The sequence below is a fragment of the Sander vitreus genome, chromosome 12 (assembly GCF_031162955.1).
Source record: "Sander vitreus isolate 19-12246 chromosome 12, sanVit1, whole genome shotgun sequence".
In the NCBI taxonomy this organism is placed as follows: domain Eukaryota; kingdom Metazoa; phylum Chordata; class Actinopteri; order Perciformes; family Percidae; genus Sander; species Sander vitreus.
This window is the reverse complement of record NC_135866.1, coordinates 19,505,709-19,522,442: the sequence shown is the minus strand read 5'-3', so window position 1 is coordinate 19,522,442 and position 16,734 is coordinate 19,505,709. Positions and strand designations below refer to the sequence as shown.

Here is a 16,734-nt window from a genome sequence, read left to right as displayed (position 1 = left end):
AATTATAGTAGCAATAATTCTCTCTCAAGCTACCTTTTTAAATCTCCCTCCATCTTTTAAAATCTTATAAATGACCTCACAGGGACGAAATGTCGGAGCTTCGGCCACGTTCACTTTGTTTGTTTGTTTACTTTGTGATTTTTCTTTACTTTTCTTAACTCTACTCTGTGCACTGACACACCAACCCGATAATCGGCCGTCGGACAGTCTGGCGAGGTCAGTGACTCGAGTCTGTTCGGCATGTTCCGTGCCGTCGTCCATCGGAGGAGCTGTCGGCTTGCATTTTGGCCGACCTGACTTGCTGGGTCGGAGGGCGGGCAGTCGGACTCACTCCACCAATCTGATTGGCAGTACAAAGAACAGACGGTTTTGTCTTTAATTGCCTTTAGCAAAGTTTGATGACACGTTCCACCAACATTTCTTATGTTTCTCATGTCGTTTTAGTCTGTTAACACTAACATGTCATGAAATGAGGCTTATTTAGAGAGGCATGCTTATATTTTTTTCCCTGTAATTTATTTTATCATGAAAAATCATATGCTGTAAGACATTTTTACACTGAGATATGGCTCTGTATGAAAGAAAGTTCTTTCCTAAATAAGCCATTTTGAAGGTTGTCTGGAATGGGATCAATTGCAATCCAATGTCTTAAATGAATGCACTCGCATTAATGTAACTGCACTATTTAAATCACTGTCAAACTGAATTTAAATAGTGACTTGATTAGTGTCATCTACTGATGTTAACTGTTGTAGCAGTTGCATATTGTTTGACAAACCATAAGGGATCACTATTGTTGGATAGACAATAAAATTTGATATACTGTTATTATAGCTGTGTCATGAATGCATCCAGCTCACAACGACTTGGTACAACAAACTTTATTGGCACACTTGGCTGTGTACATGTATAAAATACATCGAGAGACACAACCAATGTTTGCATCCCTCATTCAAAGAGTTTAACAAGGCTGGGGGGAAAAAAAAGAACTGAGTGGTGTCACTTCACGAGCAGCAAAACAAATCCAGAACAGGAAAAAAACATGTAGATATAGCTTAAGTAAGTACACATACATTGGCAGGATTAAATGAATACTTATTTTACAGATTTGGATAATAGAAATCAGAAGTCCAGAGCTCCATGTTGTAGTACATGGTAAATATTATCACAGATATAATGAATGTACTGTAGAGGATTTTTGGAAGCACATTACCGTTTGACTATTGGTCTTGAATATTATAAAGTACTGTATCATTGCTGTTGGGTGAAAACATAACTACTGGTTAAAATGAATGGGGAAAGTTGTCTACACGGTGTTTGTCAAACTTCTCATAACTACAGTAAAACAGGCTTAACTGTCATGGTTGTCTAGTTACAAACAAGGCAATTTATGATGAAGTTTCCATCAAAAAACAGTGTATGCAAATGAGCTAGTAAAGTTACTTGGCTAGCTTGAGTTGGTTGTATCCTCTATAGACAGTAAGTACAGTACATAGCATTTAATTAACAGAGTTCAAATATACACAAACAAAGACAATGACAGGAAATGAGTAGTAGTGTTGGAAAAACCGTACTGGACTAAAATAAATCCTCAGGCACCAACGCCTTTTAAAGGTTGGCTTGGTTTGGGTTCAGTGAGATGGACCCCACTGTCTAAAGAACAAGTTGAATTAGTGAAAGCTCTAAAACTCAGGCAAGGAAGTGTAGCCCTTACGGCCTGATGCCCATCTGCCTGCTCACAGCTCGTCTCCAGCGTGACCCTGCTTGAAGGCGTCGCCTGTCAGTTTCTCCTCCGCCTCCTTCATACCGGACACAACTATGCAGGAAATAGGAAATACACTCCATCATCAACCTCATACTTGAGTTTCCTTCAGTCCAAGCAATCATTTCGGAAGAGGCAGCAGCTACATCACATTGTAACAGAACATGTTCCGTAGGTAAACGATGATGATAATCTGGATTGTTACCTTGTTCGGCGCTGCTGTAGAAGTACTTGTAGTTTGGATTCCCATTTTTGTTGGTGATTTCAGGATGGACTTGACCACTGGGATCTGTGAAGAGTCCAAATTAAAAGTTAAAATTTAAATAAAAGGCTGCAATAGCCATTGTTTCCTCTATGAACTAATATGTACAATTATTTTAATGATTAATTAATTATTTGCTCAATTAAATGTCAAAATATTCATGGAAAAATGCTCCAACATCTAAAGCCCAATTTGATGTCATCAAATTGCTTGCTTTGTTCAACCAACAGTTAAAAAGGGTGGGTAATTAAAGGTATCAATTATTATTACAGAAGACTAGAAAACCAGCAAATATTAGCATTTGAGAATCTGGAACCAGTACGTTTGACACTTTTTACATTAATAATGATTGTTGCAGTCTATTAGTCGTTTAGCTTTAAAATAATACTTGTACCTGAACTGTTCACAACATTACCATTAATATTCTACATTTAGCTTAACATTTCTGTGATTTGTTCCTTTAATCTTTATACAGTTTACTGTTGTATTTACCACCACACACAGGTGATATTCTAAACCCATTGGCTTTTCATTAGTCCAATCAAAGGTTGACAATTTCTACCTGCTATTTATTGTTCTGTCAAACGACTGTAAACATTTTGTATGTGCTGATAATTTTCTTGGTGTTGTCCAATATGCATTGCAGTTAATTGACCAATTCTTATTTAGTTTGCTTTCATGTGCAACATCTCAGGCTTTTTAGGATCCCAATAACATGCCACTGAAACTTAAATCCAGCCTTCTGAAAACTGTGGCACTATACGTTATCCAGGAAAAGAAACTGTGCTATCAGTCTCTCCAAAGGAATCCTACAAAGAGTTTACACTTTGTGACTCAACCCCCTCCGTACCAAGGAAAAGAATCCGAGGAATGTATCCACCATCGGGGCTGAAGGCTTCATCCTTTGGCTCCTCCTCATCCTGTACAAACAAGAGATAAGTCATCATTTACAAGCCTGGAAACAAACCTCAACCACCTAAACATATTTGTTAAAGTGACTATATGTAACTTTTTAATGTTTCTGAAACTGTGTCATTTTTCATATAATGATCATAAATGACCTGTAACAGCCAACGAGACTAACGGTGAAAAGAACGCTGTTTTATATATAGTTTTTATTAATGCCTTTGCCCGGGTCCGACTTTTCCCGCAAAGTCACAAAATGATTTGCAGCAGGTAGACGGCGCTACAGAGCACACATTCTGATGGGTCACAGATTTCCGTAGACACCGGAAAAGCCTGTGTTAGTGGATCCAGCCAGGTAAAAGGTAGCAGGAGATTTCTTTATATAGGCCTAATTGTATTTTTATTTTATTTTAGAAGTTATCTGTTGTAGTTATGGATGATACTGGGGCAGGGCTATCACAGGAAAAAAGTAAAATAAAGAACAACTAAAAGCCAACTAAACTAAGACGACGGCCGAAACAGAGTCAATCTCGGTCGGCTTTCAACAGATGGAGACAATTACAAGATTGTAAATGATTCAAAAACGTCCCGAATTGGCCCTCAGCTATGTTATATGTCTATTATATTCCTAAAATAACTTTACGATGCGTGATGTGGTTGTACAGTATGTCAGAAGCCAACATTAAATTACGTCCCCCTTCCATTTAGCGCGGACGTTTAAATCCTTGTCAGTCCGTGTTTGTGTTGGCCTACTCTTTTCTTTCCCCTTGTCCCCCTGTACCTGTGTAAAGCGTCCGTGGGTTTCATGAAATGTGCTATATTAATATAAGTTGTTATTACGTTGGTTGCTACAACAAACTCTTAATGCTTTGGCTCGTGAGACAGTGATAACGTTATCCAGTTTAGCTCACGATACACCCAAAGTAGGTAGCCGTATGCAACACTTGAAATGCAACGATGCATCCGTAACTTATTCTTTTATTGTAAATGAAAGATTTTCTGTCTGCACAAAACATCTCCCGGTAACGCTAACTCAGTAATACAGTGGGCAATACAGCACCGTATAGAAAAGATCTTTACGACAGCACATGTGGTAAAAACACTACTACTTTTGTCCAAAGCGGCCGCTAGAATCAACACAAACTTAGTGACAAAACTAAGTTACATATAGCCACTTTAATGTTGGCTACCAGCACAATCACAATAAAATACAGAAGTTAATTGAACCCTAGTTAATTGGAATGAACAGCATGCTGGGAAATGCCACTCAACACGTCCTTACCTCCAGGTTGACCATAACAAAGTTGTGTGCAAGTTCAGAGATTTCCTTGGACTCAGCAAATTTGGGCTTCAGTGCTGATGTAAAAAAAACAACAACAAAATACAATTAATCATAACCTTGTATTGACATCAAATCGTCTGTTCAACAAAGTCAAAGTGACCAGTAAAATAACTGGCATGCAGCAGCTTTCTTTAGCAGATATCTATGAGGGTTTTGCAGAAGGCACGGCCGATCTTAGCCAGCTCCTTGAGGAATTTGATCTTCTCCCTTCTGGGTGGAGATACAGCTTCCCCAGGGGAAAAGCAATGAGTTTTCATTTTTCTTTGTGCAATAAAAGCGTGTAATTTGCACTGAACCTTGACTGCAATAGTCAGCAGCACTTTTTCATGGCTTCCATTCAAATTATTTCATACTTTTAATGAACAGATACTTCTTTTTGTATTTGGTTGGTTTTTGTACTGTTGTGATAAATGTCCCATGCCCTAGATTCAATATTCAAGATTGAAAATCCTTTTATTAATCCCACAACGGGGAAATTCACAACTGCATGTTGCGTTTTGCCCTCTACTGCAAATCAAATATTCCCTCAAGGGACAATAAAGGTCTAAACTGGACTGTTTTAAGTGTTTGCCCACATTAGGCTAACTATGCTTACTCATCTGCATACAGTATGATATGGTTCCTTTTCTATCTAAACAGGACCTTTTTCCCCCCCCCCAGTAGCACGTAGTACTGTTTTATCAGTAAAAGTTACTCAGCAAAATCACAAAGTATGCTTTTTAAATGTAAAACTGAACCTAATATATGCAAAAACTACATTTGCATGCTGCCCAGTTGCTTTAAGTCAGAAGTAGTCATGGTGTCAACATACAGTAGATGAGTATCACAGAAATATTAGCAAAACAATTACAAGACTGTTGGATATCTTGTCCCTGATTGGGCAACCCTTTACCTATTTTCAACATGAAGCTGTCATTAGTGTTATTAGTTGCACCTATGCTTTTCCAAATCAAAATTTGTGCTGTGAAAAATGATTATGGTTATTACTATCCATTGTTTGAATGCATAACCAAGTGTAGAAGTGTAAATTACTGCTCCAAGGAAATGTTTTTGGCAACCATATGTCCTTTGAACTGCTTTATCAACACTGAATGGGAGAATGATTGGGTTGACTAAAGAATGGCGCCGAGTAGAGCCGACCTGTTTGGGTTTTTTGCTCCTCATCGACCTTGCAGCTCTTTGTTTATTTTACTGTTTTTTTTTTTTTTATTCTTAGTTTCCATTTTTATTGTTATTATTGCTGCAATGTTGACAAGCATAAAACCAAAGAATTTTACTCTTGGATACTTTTATGACTTAGACGTAATAATAAAGGAATCCTGAATCTTGAATAAAGCTACTTTAGCTTTAAAACATTAAAGTCACAACAAAATAAAGTTGGATCTAATTAAGCCCTTTTCAGACAAGGAAGGCTACATTTATTATTTAAACAGTATCTAACCTGAGGCTTTTATAGTGAAAGGAAGAGAACATTGTTTTACCTTTGCAGGCTCCACACCAGCTCTTGTGGATGATAAGCATGATTGGCAGCCCACTGTCAATGCAAACACATGAAAACATTTGTCAAGACCAAAACTGAACACTGAAAACTAGTAACTTTGACTTCAGTTCATCAAGTATGGCACTTTATTAAATAATATATACACTCATCTTTACATTAAAAAGAAATTGAGTAAATGCTACTGATAGCGGTCTGCTCCAGTTATTCATGGAAATGTAGACGTGGGGGATTTCTTTAAAAGCCATTTTAGGCCTCGGGGCCAATGAACATACAGAAAGCGGCTCAGCAGGGTTTCAGGAAGTGTTTGTAATATGTCAGCTCTCAGTGTGAACTCACCTGGCCTCAGCTTCTTTCTTGCCATCATCCAGCGTCCTCCAGTGGATGTTATCTCCAAACCCTGCGGGGGGAAATACATTTATAAGCACACCAGCATTGTATAACTGGTTTTATATTCCTACAACAGGGTGGGTCTGCCCTAAATACAGCATCAACAGAAGGAGGAAACAAATGAATAGTGGTAATTTAATATCAAGCTGCAGGGAAATATTGGCTCTGTCACCTATAACTATTTACTACTAACTACTTGTAACTAGCTTGCAGGTGCAAATGGTAGCAGTGGGACAAGTGATCAGTACAGCAATAAATTATATTGTGAAGCCTCCTCTTGCCATACTAAGGCAACGGTGTATCCGCATGCAGCTGCATGGCATGTGGCTTTTATCTTAGGCAACGTTTGTTGGTATGAGTACTAAACATTTTATTGTAGGCTTTGTGAAGTCCATTTCTGTTCACAATTCCACATGCATGCATGAGAAGCATATGTGCAAGCAATACTTTTTGTAATAATTACACTTCCTTCACAGTTGGAACTTTAATGCACAATATACTGCGTTGGTAAAGGATGCGAGCTCTTTATGCAGTTGTCCAGTGTACAGAAATCATCCAAACCAATTAAACATATGTCATTAATGATAATACATGAATGAGAAAGACTGACACAAAATGCCAGGTCATAATGTTTGGGACCTGTTTCCAAAAGTGAAGGCAAAACTCTTTTGTTCATCAGGACTTATTGTCTGTGAAGTTTGATTTATCCTACCTAGATCTCATTCAGGTCATTTGTAACATAGTAAACCTTTCTGTAGTTTTCACTGCTTATAAAGAAAACATCTTGTGCACCTTATTTCATGTATGGATATTTTATTTTTACTATTTAGACAGGTTAATGTGTCAATATCAATCAAACTGGTGTAGGTTTAATCATTTTAAGAATGGAGTTTGTGTATTTTTGCAAATTAACTCTTGTATTACACTATGTATATTTATTTTATTATGAATACTAAACATATTTGGCATAAAAAAAATTATTTTGGAAAAGTAAACTTTTGTCTTATTTTAATGGAATAACCGTAAAGAAAATAATATGCCTGTAGAGTGGTGTTGTAAGTCGGTTAACCTGAAACAGGGAATTAAGAGTTAATGTGTGGCTGACAAAGCACACCCTCTGTTCAGGACACAGACTTTGTGATCCAGGATGCTCATACAAAAGACAGCCTAGCTCTCCTCTGGCTGTGGTAACACTATCAATGACCATATTCTGCTCATACTCGCTTCAGTTTGTACATTAACTCAAAAAATATAAACTCACCTTTCCCGCTGGCTGCTTCGACAACCTCGTGAAAGCACGTCAAAGACAACAAAACCTGCAGAGATGAAAATAAAACGAAGTTCACTAGAGACACTTGCATTTTGATTGGCCTTTTTCCTCACAACTACGGTTAGATGCTAATGGCAGTGACTGTTCGTGAACCGGCGACCCGGACGTTCAATCGTTACATTTCACAATAAAAGTCTGTCTAATAAAGTTGTGAAGTGTTGTGTGTGGGCGTGCGCACGCGCGCGCATGTGTGTGAGTTGCATTTTACTCATCCTATGGTCAGCAGTGACGCATTTTCCGTGTTCACATGACGTCACATCCACACAACCGCGTGCTCTTGCCAGGGTGCGACTTCAATCTGGTCAAGTTAGACAACGAAATGTCAGAAAAAGACCAGAAATCAGTACGAAAACAAAAGCTAAAAGCCACAAACTATTTAAAAATAAATATATATAGGGATTTCTCGTATTAAATCCCACTCAAATATATTAGAATTTACATTGTTTCCCCTTTAGTATTAATATGTTCTCTACATAAATCAAAAATGTACTGTTGCGGGAGGCACGTTAGTTTTATTGTGAAAATATTAATAGGAAGTATCTTACATTGCTGCTGTCTTGACGCGGGTTCAAGCCGCACCGCTTCAGCCTCATTAAAGTAGCGTGAGCAGTTCATCGGACTGTCAGGTTATTCCTTTAAACAGGTAAAAAAAAAAAAAACACTTCATTTTGTGGTTATCATCTGAGCTGGTTTGTTTTATCATTTGATTTGAAGTTGACGTTAGCTGTTTGCCTAGTTCCGAACCGAAAGCTAGTTCGTTTATCTTGTTTAGCCACTATGCTAGTATTAGCTAAATTAGCATTCTAGCTAGTTAGCAACCGAACTAGCTACAGTTACGTTATACTTGATGTCATTTTAAAAATTAGCTCCAGATACTTTCCTTTGTTCTATTCAATTTATGTTGGTTAATGCCGACAGTGAGTATGTGTTCAGTATAACTGTCATCTGGTCTCGCTCAATTTTGCTAATGTGTGGAAATGAGAATTATTGTAGCTCTGATTGCCTAACTCATGCTGTGCCCATTGCACTTCCAAAAAGTACCGTTAGCTAATCGCATGTGTTCCTTAAACTGCTTGTTGTTTTCTGAACTGTGCAAAACTGTATGCCGTTATAGTCATTACCGCAACTGTATTTGTCAATTGCTCTTATGGGAACGGCATTAGAATAACCTAATAATAATTTAAAAAAAGTTACATTTGTTTTTATTCACAAACAGGACACTATGAATCAAGAGAAGCTTGCCAAACTCCAGGCACAAGTGCGGATAGGTGGAAAGGTACAGTCTGCTACTATTTTTTTGGACATACTATTACATCTCTTGTACTGTGACAAATGCCCAGTATTAAAATCTCAATCAGGGCTTTCAGATTTCTGTTGACTCAGTTGTTGCTCATTTTAAGGAGTGTGATGGCATTCAGCACCTGCCAGGTCTTTCCTCCTGACCTCAGCATTCTCTTTATGGGCCCTTCCGTGGCCTCTTTGACTTTATTCAAATGAATTTGTGAGGTCTTCAGCCACACACTAGGTGGCGTTGTTTTTTTTTGCTGTGACTGAGTCCTTGTGCCCTTTTCCAGATGACAATATTTTCTCAATTACGAAGTACATTTACTTGCACATTTTACCTTAAGTAACAAGAAGATCCCACATCCTGTCAGTCAATTGTACTCACAAAGAGAGCCATGTTAAACTTACATTAATTATTTATTCTGTGATCCTGGGTCACTGCTTGCATAATAAAATTAACACTGCATTAGCAAAAGCTTGTTGAAGTCAAAACTGTTTCAGCACAGCTGTTTTCTAGAAATAAGTAAATAATGTGCCCAAGATATAATGGAAAATGTTCCCAGATATACATTAAAATAGTCTGAAGTGACCCAAGTGGTAATAAACTGGATTTGACGTTTTGGTAAATTCAGCTGTCTAAACCTTTTTTTTTGGCATCCACACCTGTTCTTTTCTCAGGGAACAGCCCGCAGGAAGAAAAAGGTTGTTCACAAAACGGCATCAGCGGATGACAAAAAACTCCAGGGCTCACTGAAGAAACTGGCAGTGAACAACATCGCAGGGATAGAAGAGGTGAGCTATCAAACAAAAACTGTCAACTTTTTTTTTTGTCAGAGACTCCTGATAAGAAAAGATGAAAGATAGGGAGAGCCTAACCAAAGCTTCCAATTATGTCATCTAGCTTATTTTTAAAGTACTCTTATCCACCTGACTCCCACAAGGTGTTTGAGATAAATCTAAGCCCAAAAACACAGATGCAACTTGAGAGTAAGACACTAATTAACCTGATTGTTGACTTTTGTGCTGTTGGAATTGTTGCACAGCTGTGTTTTTCCATGTCATTTAAACCCTTTTTAGTTGATAATTTGTCATATGTCATTTGTCGTATGTACCTCTGACATAATACCTTTCGTTGCTGTTTCCTCAGGTGAATATGATAAAAGATGATGGGACAGTGATCCACTTCAACAACCCCAAAGTGCAGGCATCTCTGTCTGCCAACACCTTTGCCATCACAGGCCACGCTGAGACCAAGCAGTTGACAGAGATGCTGCCAGGCATCCTGAGCCAGCTGGGAGCCGACAGCCTCAGCAGCCTGCGCAAGCTGGCTGAGCAGTTCCCACGGCATTGTGAGAGCACGCACGCACGCAACAAAAAAAAGAGAAACCTTTTTGCCACAACATGAACATATTATTATAAATAATAAATAAACAAATTACATTGTGTACAGGCTAATATTGAACTAACTAAAATGCAAAGGAATGTAAAGAACAAAGACTTTCAGTGCAAACTGCATAATGACACAAACCGTTAACAATAAACTTGGTGACTGCCCTGTTGCCAACATTGAACTAATGAAGAACTAACTTAAGTGCAAAGGAATGTAATTGAATTGCCTTGTTGCTGAAAGGTGCTGTAGAAGTAAAGTTGCCTTTCTTACAACCTCAGCCTGTCAGTCAGTCATCAGGGCACAGAAACCACTGTTGGGTCAGCGACCGCTTTCGGCTCACCATTAATATCATATCGCAGCAAACGCTGTCTGCGTGAAGTTTTGAAAAATTGTAACTACACTTGAAACCACTTTATCGGCATTTCCGTGACTCACTGACTTCATCAAAACTGCAGAGCTGACGTAGTTTACTCTGTGTGTGTGTGTGTGTGCGTGCGTGTGTGTGCGCGTGTGTCGGTCGGTCGGAGCTCCGCTCTGTCAATATGTAGAGAGGACAGATAAGCTTACGCTTTTGGAACCGAAATTTGGCACCAAAAGATAACATTTTCGATAGACACAGACAATGTCAGGGTTCTCTGTGGTCGTGTATATCTGGGAAATTCTTGGAAGTTTTTTAGAGTTGTCAGCAAAGTCATCTGCTTTGATGGATACTCGGATGAGAATGGAGGGTGCTGTGGTGAGAAAAGTGACCACCTTTCAACCACAGGACCAGAGTTCAGGTCTTCATGTTGGCAAACTTCCGACCATATTAATGACCCAGATGTTAAAGGCAGCTGGTCATGGTTGAACTGGCCTAAAAAAAGAAACGCAGTATGAATATGCTTCCTTTAACCCATCAATGTACTTAGCAGATTAGTTTGACAGCTTTGTTTTGTTTTTGAATCACTAGAGAACCGGTAAAGATTAAATCTGTAAATTAGTGAACTAGAGAAACTGGTTATAGCAGTGACGAAAACTGAAGAGAACAACAAGGACTGTGAGGAAAAAGTAAAAACCGCCACAGAAAAATGAACGTTTAGAGACAGATTGTTATTAAAGGTTCAGATATCCAACACTCTGGCTGAGCATCTAGATGATTCAGTTTAAAGCAGTTGACCTTAGTGTTTTTATATGTAAATGAAAATAAAACCAGTGAAGCAAATAGGAGCAGCTTTTCCAGATTGGCAACACAACATGACATGTTGAGCAGCAACTTTTTTTTATTTTTGCAAAAGGGTCCATTTCAGCGGTCAGGTTTCCTCCAGAAAGTTTTAGCAAAACGAGACGGATTGACATTTTGAGACGATGTGTGACTTTTTTGGGACAGAGAAACGCAGCCACAACACAAATGTTTAAAGCAATGCCAAATTCATAGAATATTACAATAATATTTTGGTGGAAACGCTGGGACATGCACACTTGTTAACATAAATCTGCAGTAATTATCACGTAATTTACTTTCGCCAATTCTCAGCTCAACTTTTGATTCACTGATGTTTTTTTGTTTTTTTTTCTTTTATATATTTTGCAGCAATGGACATGAAAGCAGTCAAGGAGGAAATTGCAGAGGAGGAGGACGACGATGTACCAGGTATAAATGCAGATAATTGTTTTAATTTACTGAGGGCATTTAAAGTGTTGTTCGTCCTGCTTTTCAGGCTTATGCTAAAACGGTGCTTCTTCTTTCAAACGTCACCTTTTGTAGATTATATAAGGGTTTGTTTCCAAAATTAAACATTACATGTGTTCGGGGTCGTGTTACCATTTCGTCAGCCAAGAAAATAAGGAATTACATTTAGTTTGCATCATTGTTTTCAAATGGTTTAGATCAACAATTCAGATGCAGAATGTTAACAATAAAAGATGAAATCACTCCCTATCCTTTCACAACGTGTTAGTGGGACACAGTCCTGATGCGCTTTGTTGTTTTCCCATCTTACAGATCTTGTGGAGAACTTTGATGAAGCCTCAAAGGATGAAGCAAACTGATGAACCCTTTTGTTTTCCTCCGTCAACCGTTCTATTTTTTTACCTCTTACGGACTCACAGAGAGCATTTCCTCTTGTGGGAAACGGTTGTTAAAGGTGCGAGGCATCATCATCTCCGGAGATGTGAACCACTTTGGTTTAGCCTCCCACAACAGCACAGCAACAACAACGTGCAGATACAGTAGGTTTTGATTTCAGTAGGCTGTAATATTGTGGACACGCCAAGAAAGGAGGATCCGCACGAGACTCGGCACCAAAAGGACTACTACTTTAGAAATAAGCTTTCTACATGGTTAAACGTGGCTAGTATTTAAGAGATTGTTTATTAAATTACAGTTAAAGTGAATGGAGAATTCATTTTACATTATAGTGGTGATTATGAATTTAATAAAACATTTTTGGGCTATTGATGCATCTCGTTATTACTTCTCAGATTGGTTTTGGCCGCAAGAACACACCTCAATGACAGCGAATGGGAAACAAAAACATCAGTAGTATTGTATTACCTACTTGTTAATAAGCACATTTGAAGTAGTGGTTGAGGCCTTTTATATGTAGTATAAGTAAGTATAAAAAAAACACTAAAACAAGCCTTTAAGCCTATAAAAAGCCCCACAGTGGCCTCCTTCCTTTACACTTCCTTGAATTCATAGATATCTGAGCTGCTGTAACGGAATAGTCTTGGGGGGGGTAAATTAATTAAAAATGTAAAACTAAAATGTATTTATTTAAAAATGCACAACTTTTGATTTTGCTCATTGGTTATGTTGCTATAGCTATGAGGATTAGCACTAGTGCTGAATGAATTAAAATGGAAGAACATCAGTCAACAGTAGTGGAAAAAGTATTCAGATTTCAGTTAAAGTAGCAGTAGAACAATATAAACTACATATAAGCATAACTTCTCAATTACAAGTAAAAGTCTGGCATTTAAAATTTGACCTAAGTAAAAGTACAGTATTTTCAGCAAAATGTACTGAAAGAATATAAGAATTCTATGAATGTGAATTAATAAGTAATCAGTATTTGAATGTATCTGGTCAAAAGGGGGTTAACTTTAACTACTATATTATGCTTGAAGTATCATATACTGTTGGGTAGTTTAATATACAACCATACCTAAAATTGTATAGACTGATAAGTTTTGTATGATGAATCTTAATCTGCAAAGTAGCTGTCAAAAAAGATTGTGGAGTGAAAAGTACAATATTTCCCCTGACGTAGTGGAGTACAAGAAAATGGAAATACTCTAAGTACATTGCATTCAAGTACAGTACTTGTATTCCACTTTTTGGTAACTGATTGTCATTTATCAAGTAAAAACTCCAGACTTCTTCAACCTCACAAAGGAGATTGATTACTTTCTATTATATTTTTTGTTTAATAATTTGTTTTTGTCTGTTGGTCACAAAAAATAGGTTATTTTATTACCTTGGGTCCAGGTAACATTAAGTTTTTAATTTTTTTTTAATTTTTTTTTACTAATTTATTAAGTAGTTATGAAAGTAATGAAATTATGAAAGTAACGGTTAGTATTGGCCTTAATTTTCATCTATATAATTTGTTGTTAAAACGTATGATTGGGTGTGCAAATAAGGAGGAGGTGAAAGAATTTCAATTTTACATACATTTTCGCCAACACTCATAATTAATTAATATTCAATTTCATTGATCACCTCTGACGCTCATCTGCTGCATCGTACTGATCAATGGGCCGCTGCTATCCCGATCTAGCGGCAGGAGAGGTCTGACAAGGTTACCGGGGATGAATGTGCCATTTTAGCTCTAGTGTGTCCTGTGTCGTGCTGTGTGGGGTGGGGGGATTGGGGGGGTGGAGAGATGAAGCTGCGGACCCGCCCCGGGGTCTTATAATACATCCATGGGCTCACCACACCACCTCCAGCCCAGTTTGAGCTAAAATGTCCCTGCTGCTGCTGCTGTTGCTGCTGCTGCTGCGGCTGGACCACAGTGCAGGAGCAGGATGGAGCTGAACCGCTTTAGAGATTCGTCAAGGTGCACAGTGAAAGCTGGGTCAGAACCGGAAACTGTGTTGTTGCCTTCAAAATAAGGGCTCAGAAACAATACTTACAGAAGTTAGGAGTATAAAGGGGAATCCGTTTTTTTCAGGATGATTGATAATATCTGTTCAACATAAAGCTTTTAAATGCTGGTAGTGGAATGATTGCAATGACTACAACTTTTGAAGTACTTCAATTTCATGGTACTTTATACCGCTACTTCATAACTTTAAAGCCATCAACCTGCTAGGGACTGCAGATGAAAATTAGCCTGCATGGCAAACTCTGGCACAATTACATATTGGACTCTGTGCTCATGTTGATAGATGTGCGTTGTCCCTTTTAAATAAAGAAATATAATTGCAATGACTACAATTTTTGAAGTACTTCAATTTCATGCTACTCTCTCCTTGATAACATGTTAGAGGCAAATATTGTACTTTTTACTGCTTTCACCAGCTACAACATTAAAATGCAGCTTACACATTGATGCATCCATAGACATGGTTTAAGACATATATAAGTATAATTATATACCCACTTAACTGCACTTAGATGTATTGTACATATATATATATATATATATATATATATATATATATATATATATATATATATATATATATATATATATACATCTTACTGTTGTATTACTCAAGTATAATACCTTTATTACCTACATTACCTACATTTTCAAGTAGAACTTTTATTTTAAGATAAATAACCGGAAGTAATGGCTTTAATTGTGGTTGTCTTGCTACTTATTTTCCCCAATATTAAACCTTGGGGGAGGGATCCTTTTCTGCTGTCGCACAACTACGGTAGACTATAGGCTGCACTTTCCGACTTGCACTGTTTGAGTTTGGTAGGCAGCGGAGGGTCTACACGAGGATACTCAAAAATAGACTTCAAAGGCGATTATGTATGACGGACACTGACGGAGGGGCTCTGCGGGACTGTAGGTAAAAATGAGGATTCCTCCAGTGAGTAACGTTAACTGAATTTGTTTTCATGACATTTCACATGTCTGCTGTTGCTCTGGCGTTACAGCCCGCCATTACAACGACAAGTGTTAGTAAATAAGCCAAAGTCAGTGTATTTTATGGTCTGTTTAGCTAGCTAAACGGTGAGGGGTACCGGGAAAGGTAGTGTTACGGTAACACTATTTTACCTTCAATTAACGTCACACAACGCGTTAACATTGCTTTACGAGCTGTACCTAAACATTCACTAAAACGCTAGCAGTGCGGCGGGAGGCAATACACTTTCAGTGACTATGAGAAATGGGCTAGCTAAGTTAACCTGAGGAGGAATGCTTTTTAAAATAACCGTTAAAACTGTCCGTTAGCCCCAAAGCCCACCGAGTCACCGACGGTGTGAGTGTCCGTCAGAGCAGCAAGTCGCTGCAGTTACTCGGCGCACGACTAACGTAACCCGCTGAACCTAATACTAGCTAATTCCTTCCCCTGATACACCCTGCTGCTATACAGTGGTATTATTTGATCTCTGTTTTAAATTTCTTCTACCATCTTGTTCAATCGGCTTGGTGATAGCTGTTTTGGAAACTTACTCGTGGGCCTTTTGGTGTGGATGTTAAATTCAGCTAGCAGCCCAGCTAATACAACTAACTATCCAAGTTTTGGTGAAAACACAACCTCAGCTGTGATTTTGTAGCTGTTCAGTCATGCCAGTTACCACTTAATAACACAGAGTAGCTAGTTTCCTATGGGTTTACCCAGTCCATCTGTGAAGTGTGAATAATATTTACCATCTGAGGCTGTGTTTGGCCTGCAGGCACAGCCACAGTGCCACTTTATGGTCGCATAATCCAAGCTAATGGTCATCTATCTTGCTCTTGAGAGTTGGTTTGGTGAGGTTTGTATGTCCTGTGTATTTTGCATTTACCTTATCATGTGGTCTAAGGGGCTTAAGTCAAGCTCTGGAGGTAGATTCATGAAGAATAACTGGGCCCATCCCAGTGCCACCTTGAATAGTCATCACCAGTGAGAAATAAAAAAATTAAAAAAAAATTGGTCAGTGAAGAGAGAGCCAGATCAGATATCAAAGTGCATTTTTCCATAAATAAGCTGGAAAGGCTTAGACTTTTATAACGCCCATCATTTTTTTGGCATCTTTCTAGCCTTGCCTGACTGTCTGTGCTGAATGCAAAACATACACAGCACATTTGATTTTTTTTTTTTTTTACCTGTATCTCACCCAATCAAGCAGTATTAAAACCCAGCGGAGGTGATTGAGTAGACTGATCCAACAGGCTACCCATGCGAATACCAGCTTTCATGTGTGCAGAGACTTCCCAGATGTAGGTTACTGTACGCTTTCAGGAAGTATTACAAGTCTCTCCCTGATGGCAGCCCAGCAGCCTGTCTCCTCTTGTAGTTTTTTCTGTCTTTGGTGGTTAAATGTAGATCAAAACATAAGGGAGAACAGAAAATGATAATAGCTTTTGACACTTACTGTGAAGCAGAGCAGCTCTTTGTAGCAGGAGGACAGCTACTCTCTTTACT

At 38.3% G+C, this 16,734-nt stretch overlaps 3 protein-coding genes across 3 annotated transcripts in view; 2 read left to right on the top strand and 1 right to left on the bottom strand.

Annotated features, from left to right (window-relative positions):
* Window positions 1-34: 34 nt before the first annotated feature.
* txndc12 (thioredoxin domain containing 12 (endoplasmic reticulum)) lies at window positions 35-7,598 on the bottom strand. The gene is made up of 7 exons (XM_078264396.1): window positions 7,422-7,598; window positions 6,110-6,170; window positions 5,754-5,806; window positions 4,213-4,286; window positions 2,875-2,944; window positions 1,968-2,051; window positions 35-1,816 (listed from the first exon to the last, which is right to left on the bottom strand). Exons 1-7 carry the CDS (start codon window positions 7,519-7,521, stop codon window positions 1,737-1,739), a joined length of 522 nt encoding a protein of 173 aa, XP_078120522.1. The 5' UTR covers window positions 7,522-7,598; the 3' UTR covers window positions 35-1,736.
* Window positions 7,599-8,034: 436 nt separating this feature from the next.
* Window positions 8,035-12,599, top strand: LOC144526776 (transcription factor BTF3 homolog 4-like). Its single transcript, XM_078264429.1, has 6 exons — window positions 8,035-8,133; window positions 8,707-8,766; window positions 9,453-9,566; window positions 9,922-10,123; window positions 11,735-11,794; window positions 12,146-12,599. Exons 2-6 carry the CDS (start codon window positions 8,713-8,715, stop codon window positions 12,190-12,192), a joined length of 477 nt encoding a protein of 158 aa, XP_078120555.1. The 5' UTR covers window positions 8,035-8,133; window positions 8,707-8,712; the 3' UTR covers window positions 12,193-12,599.
* Window positions 12,600-15,026: 2,427 nt separating this feature from the next.
* The window catches only part of zfyve9a (zinc finger, FYVE domain containing 9a), a 30,730-nt gene continuing 29,022 nt past the window's right edge, over window positions 15,027-16,734 (top strand). The window contains 1 exon segment of the mRNA XM_078264381.1: window positions 15,027-15,192. The gene's annotated coding sequence lies outside the window, so the exon portion shown is untranslated.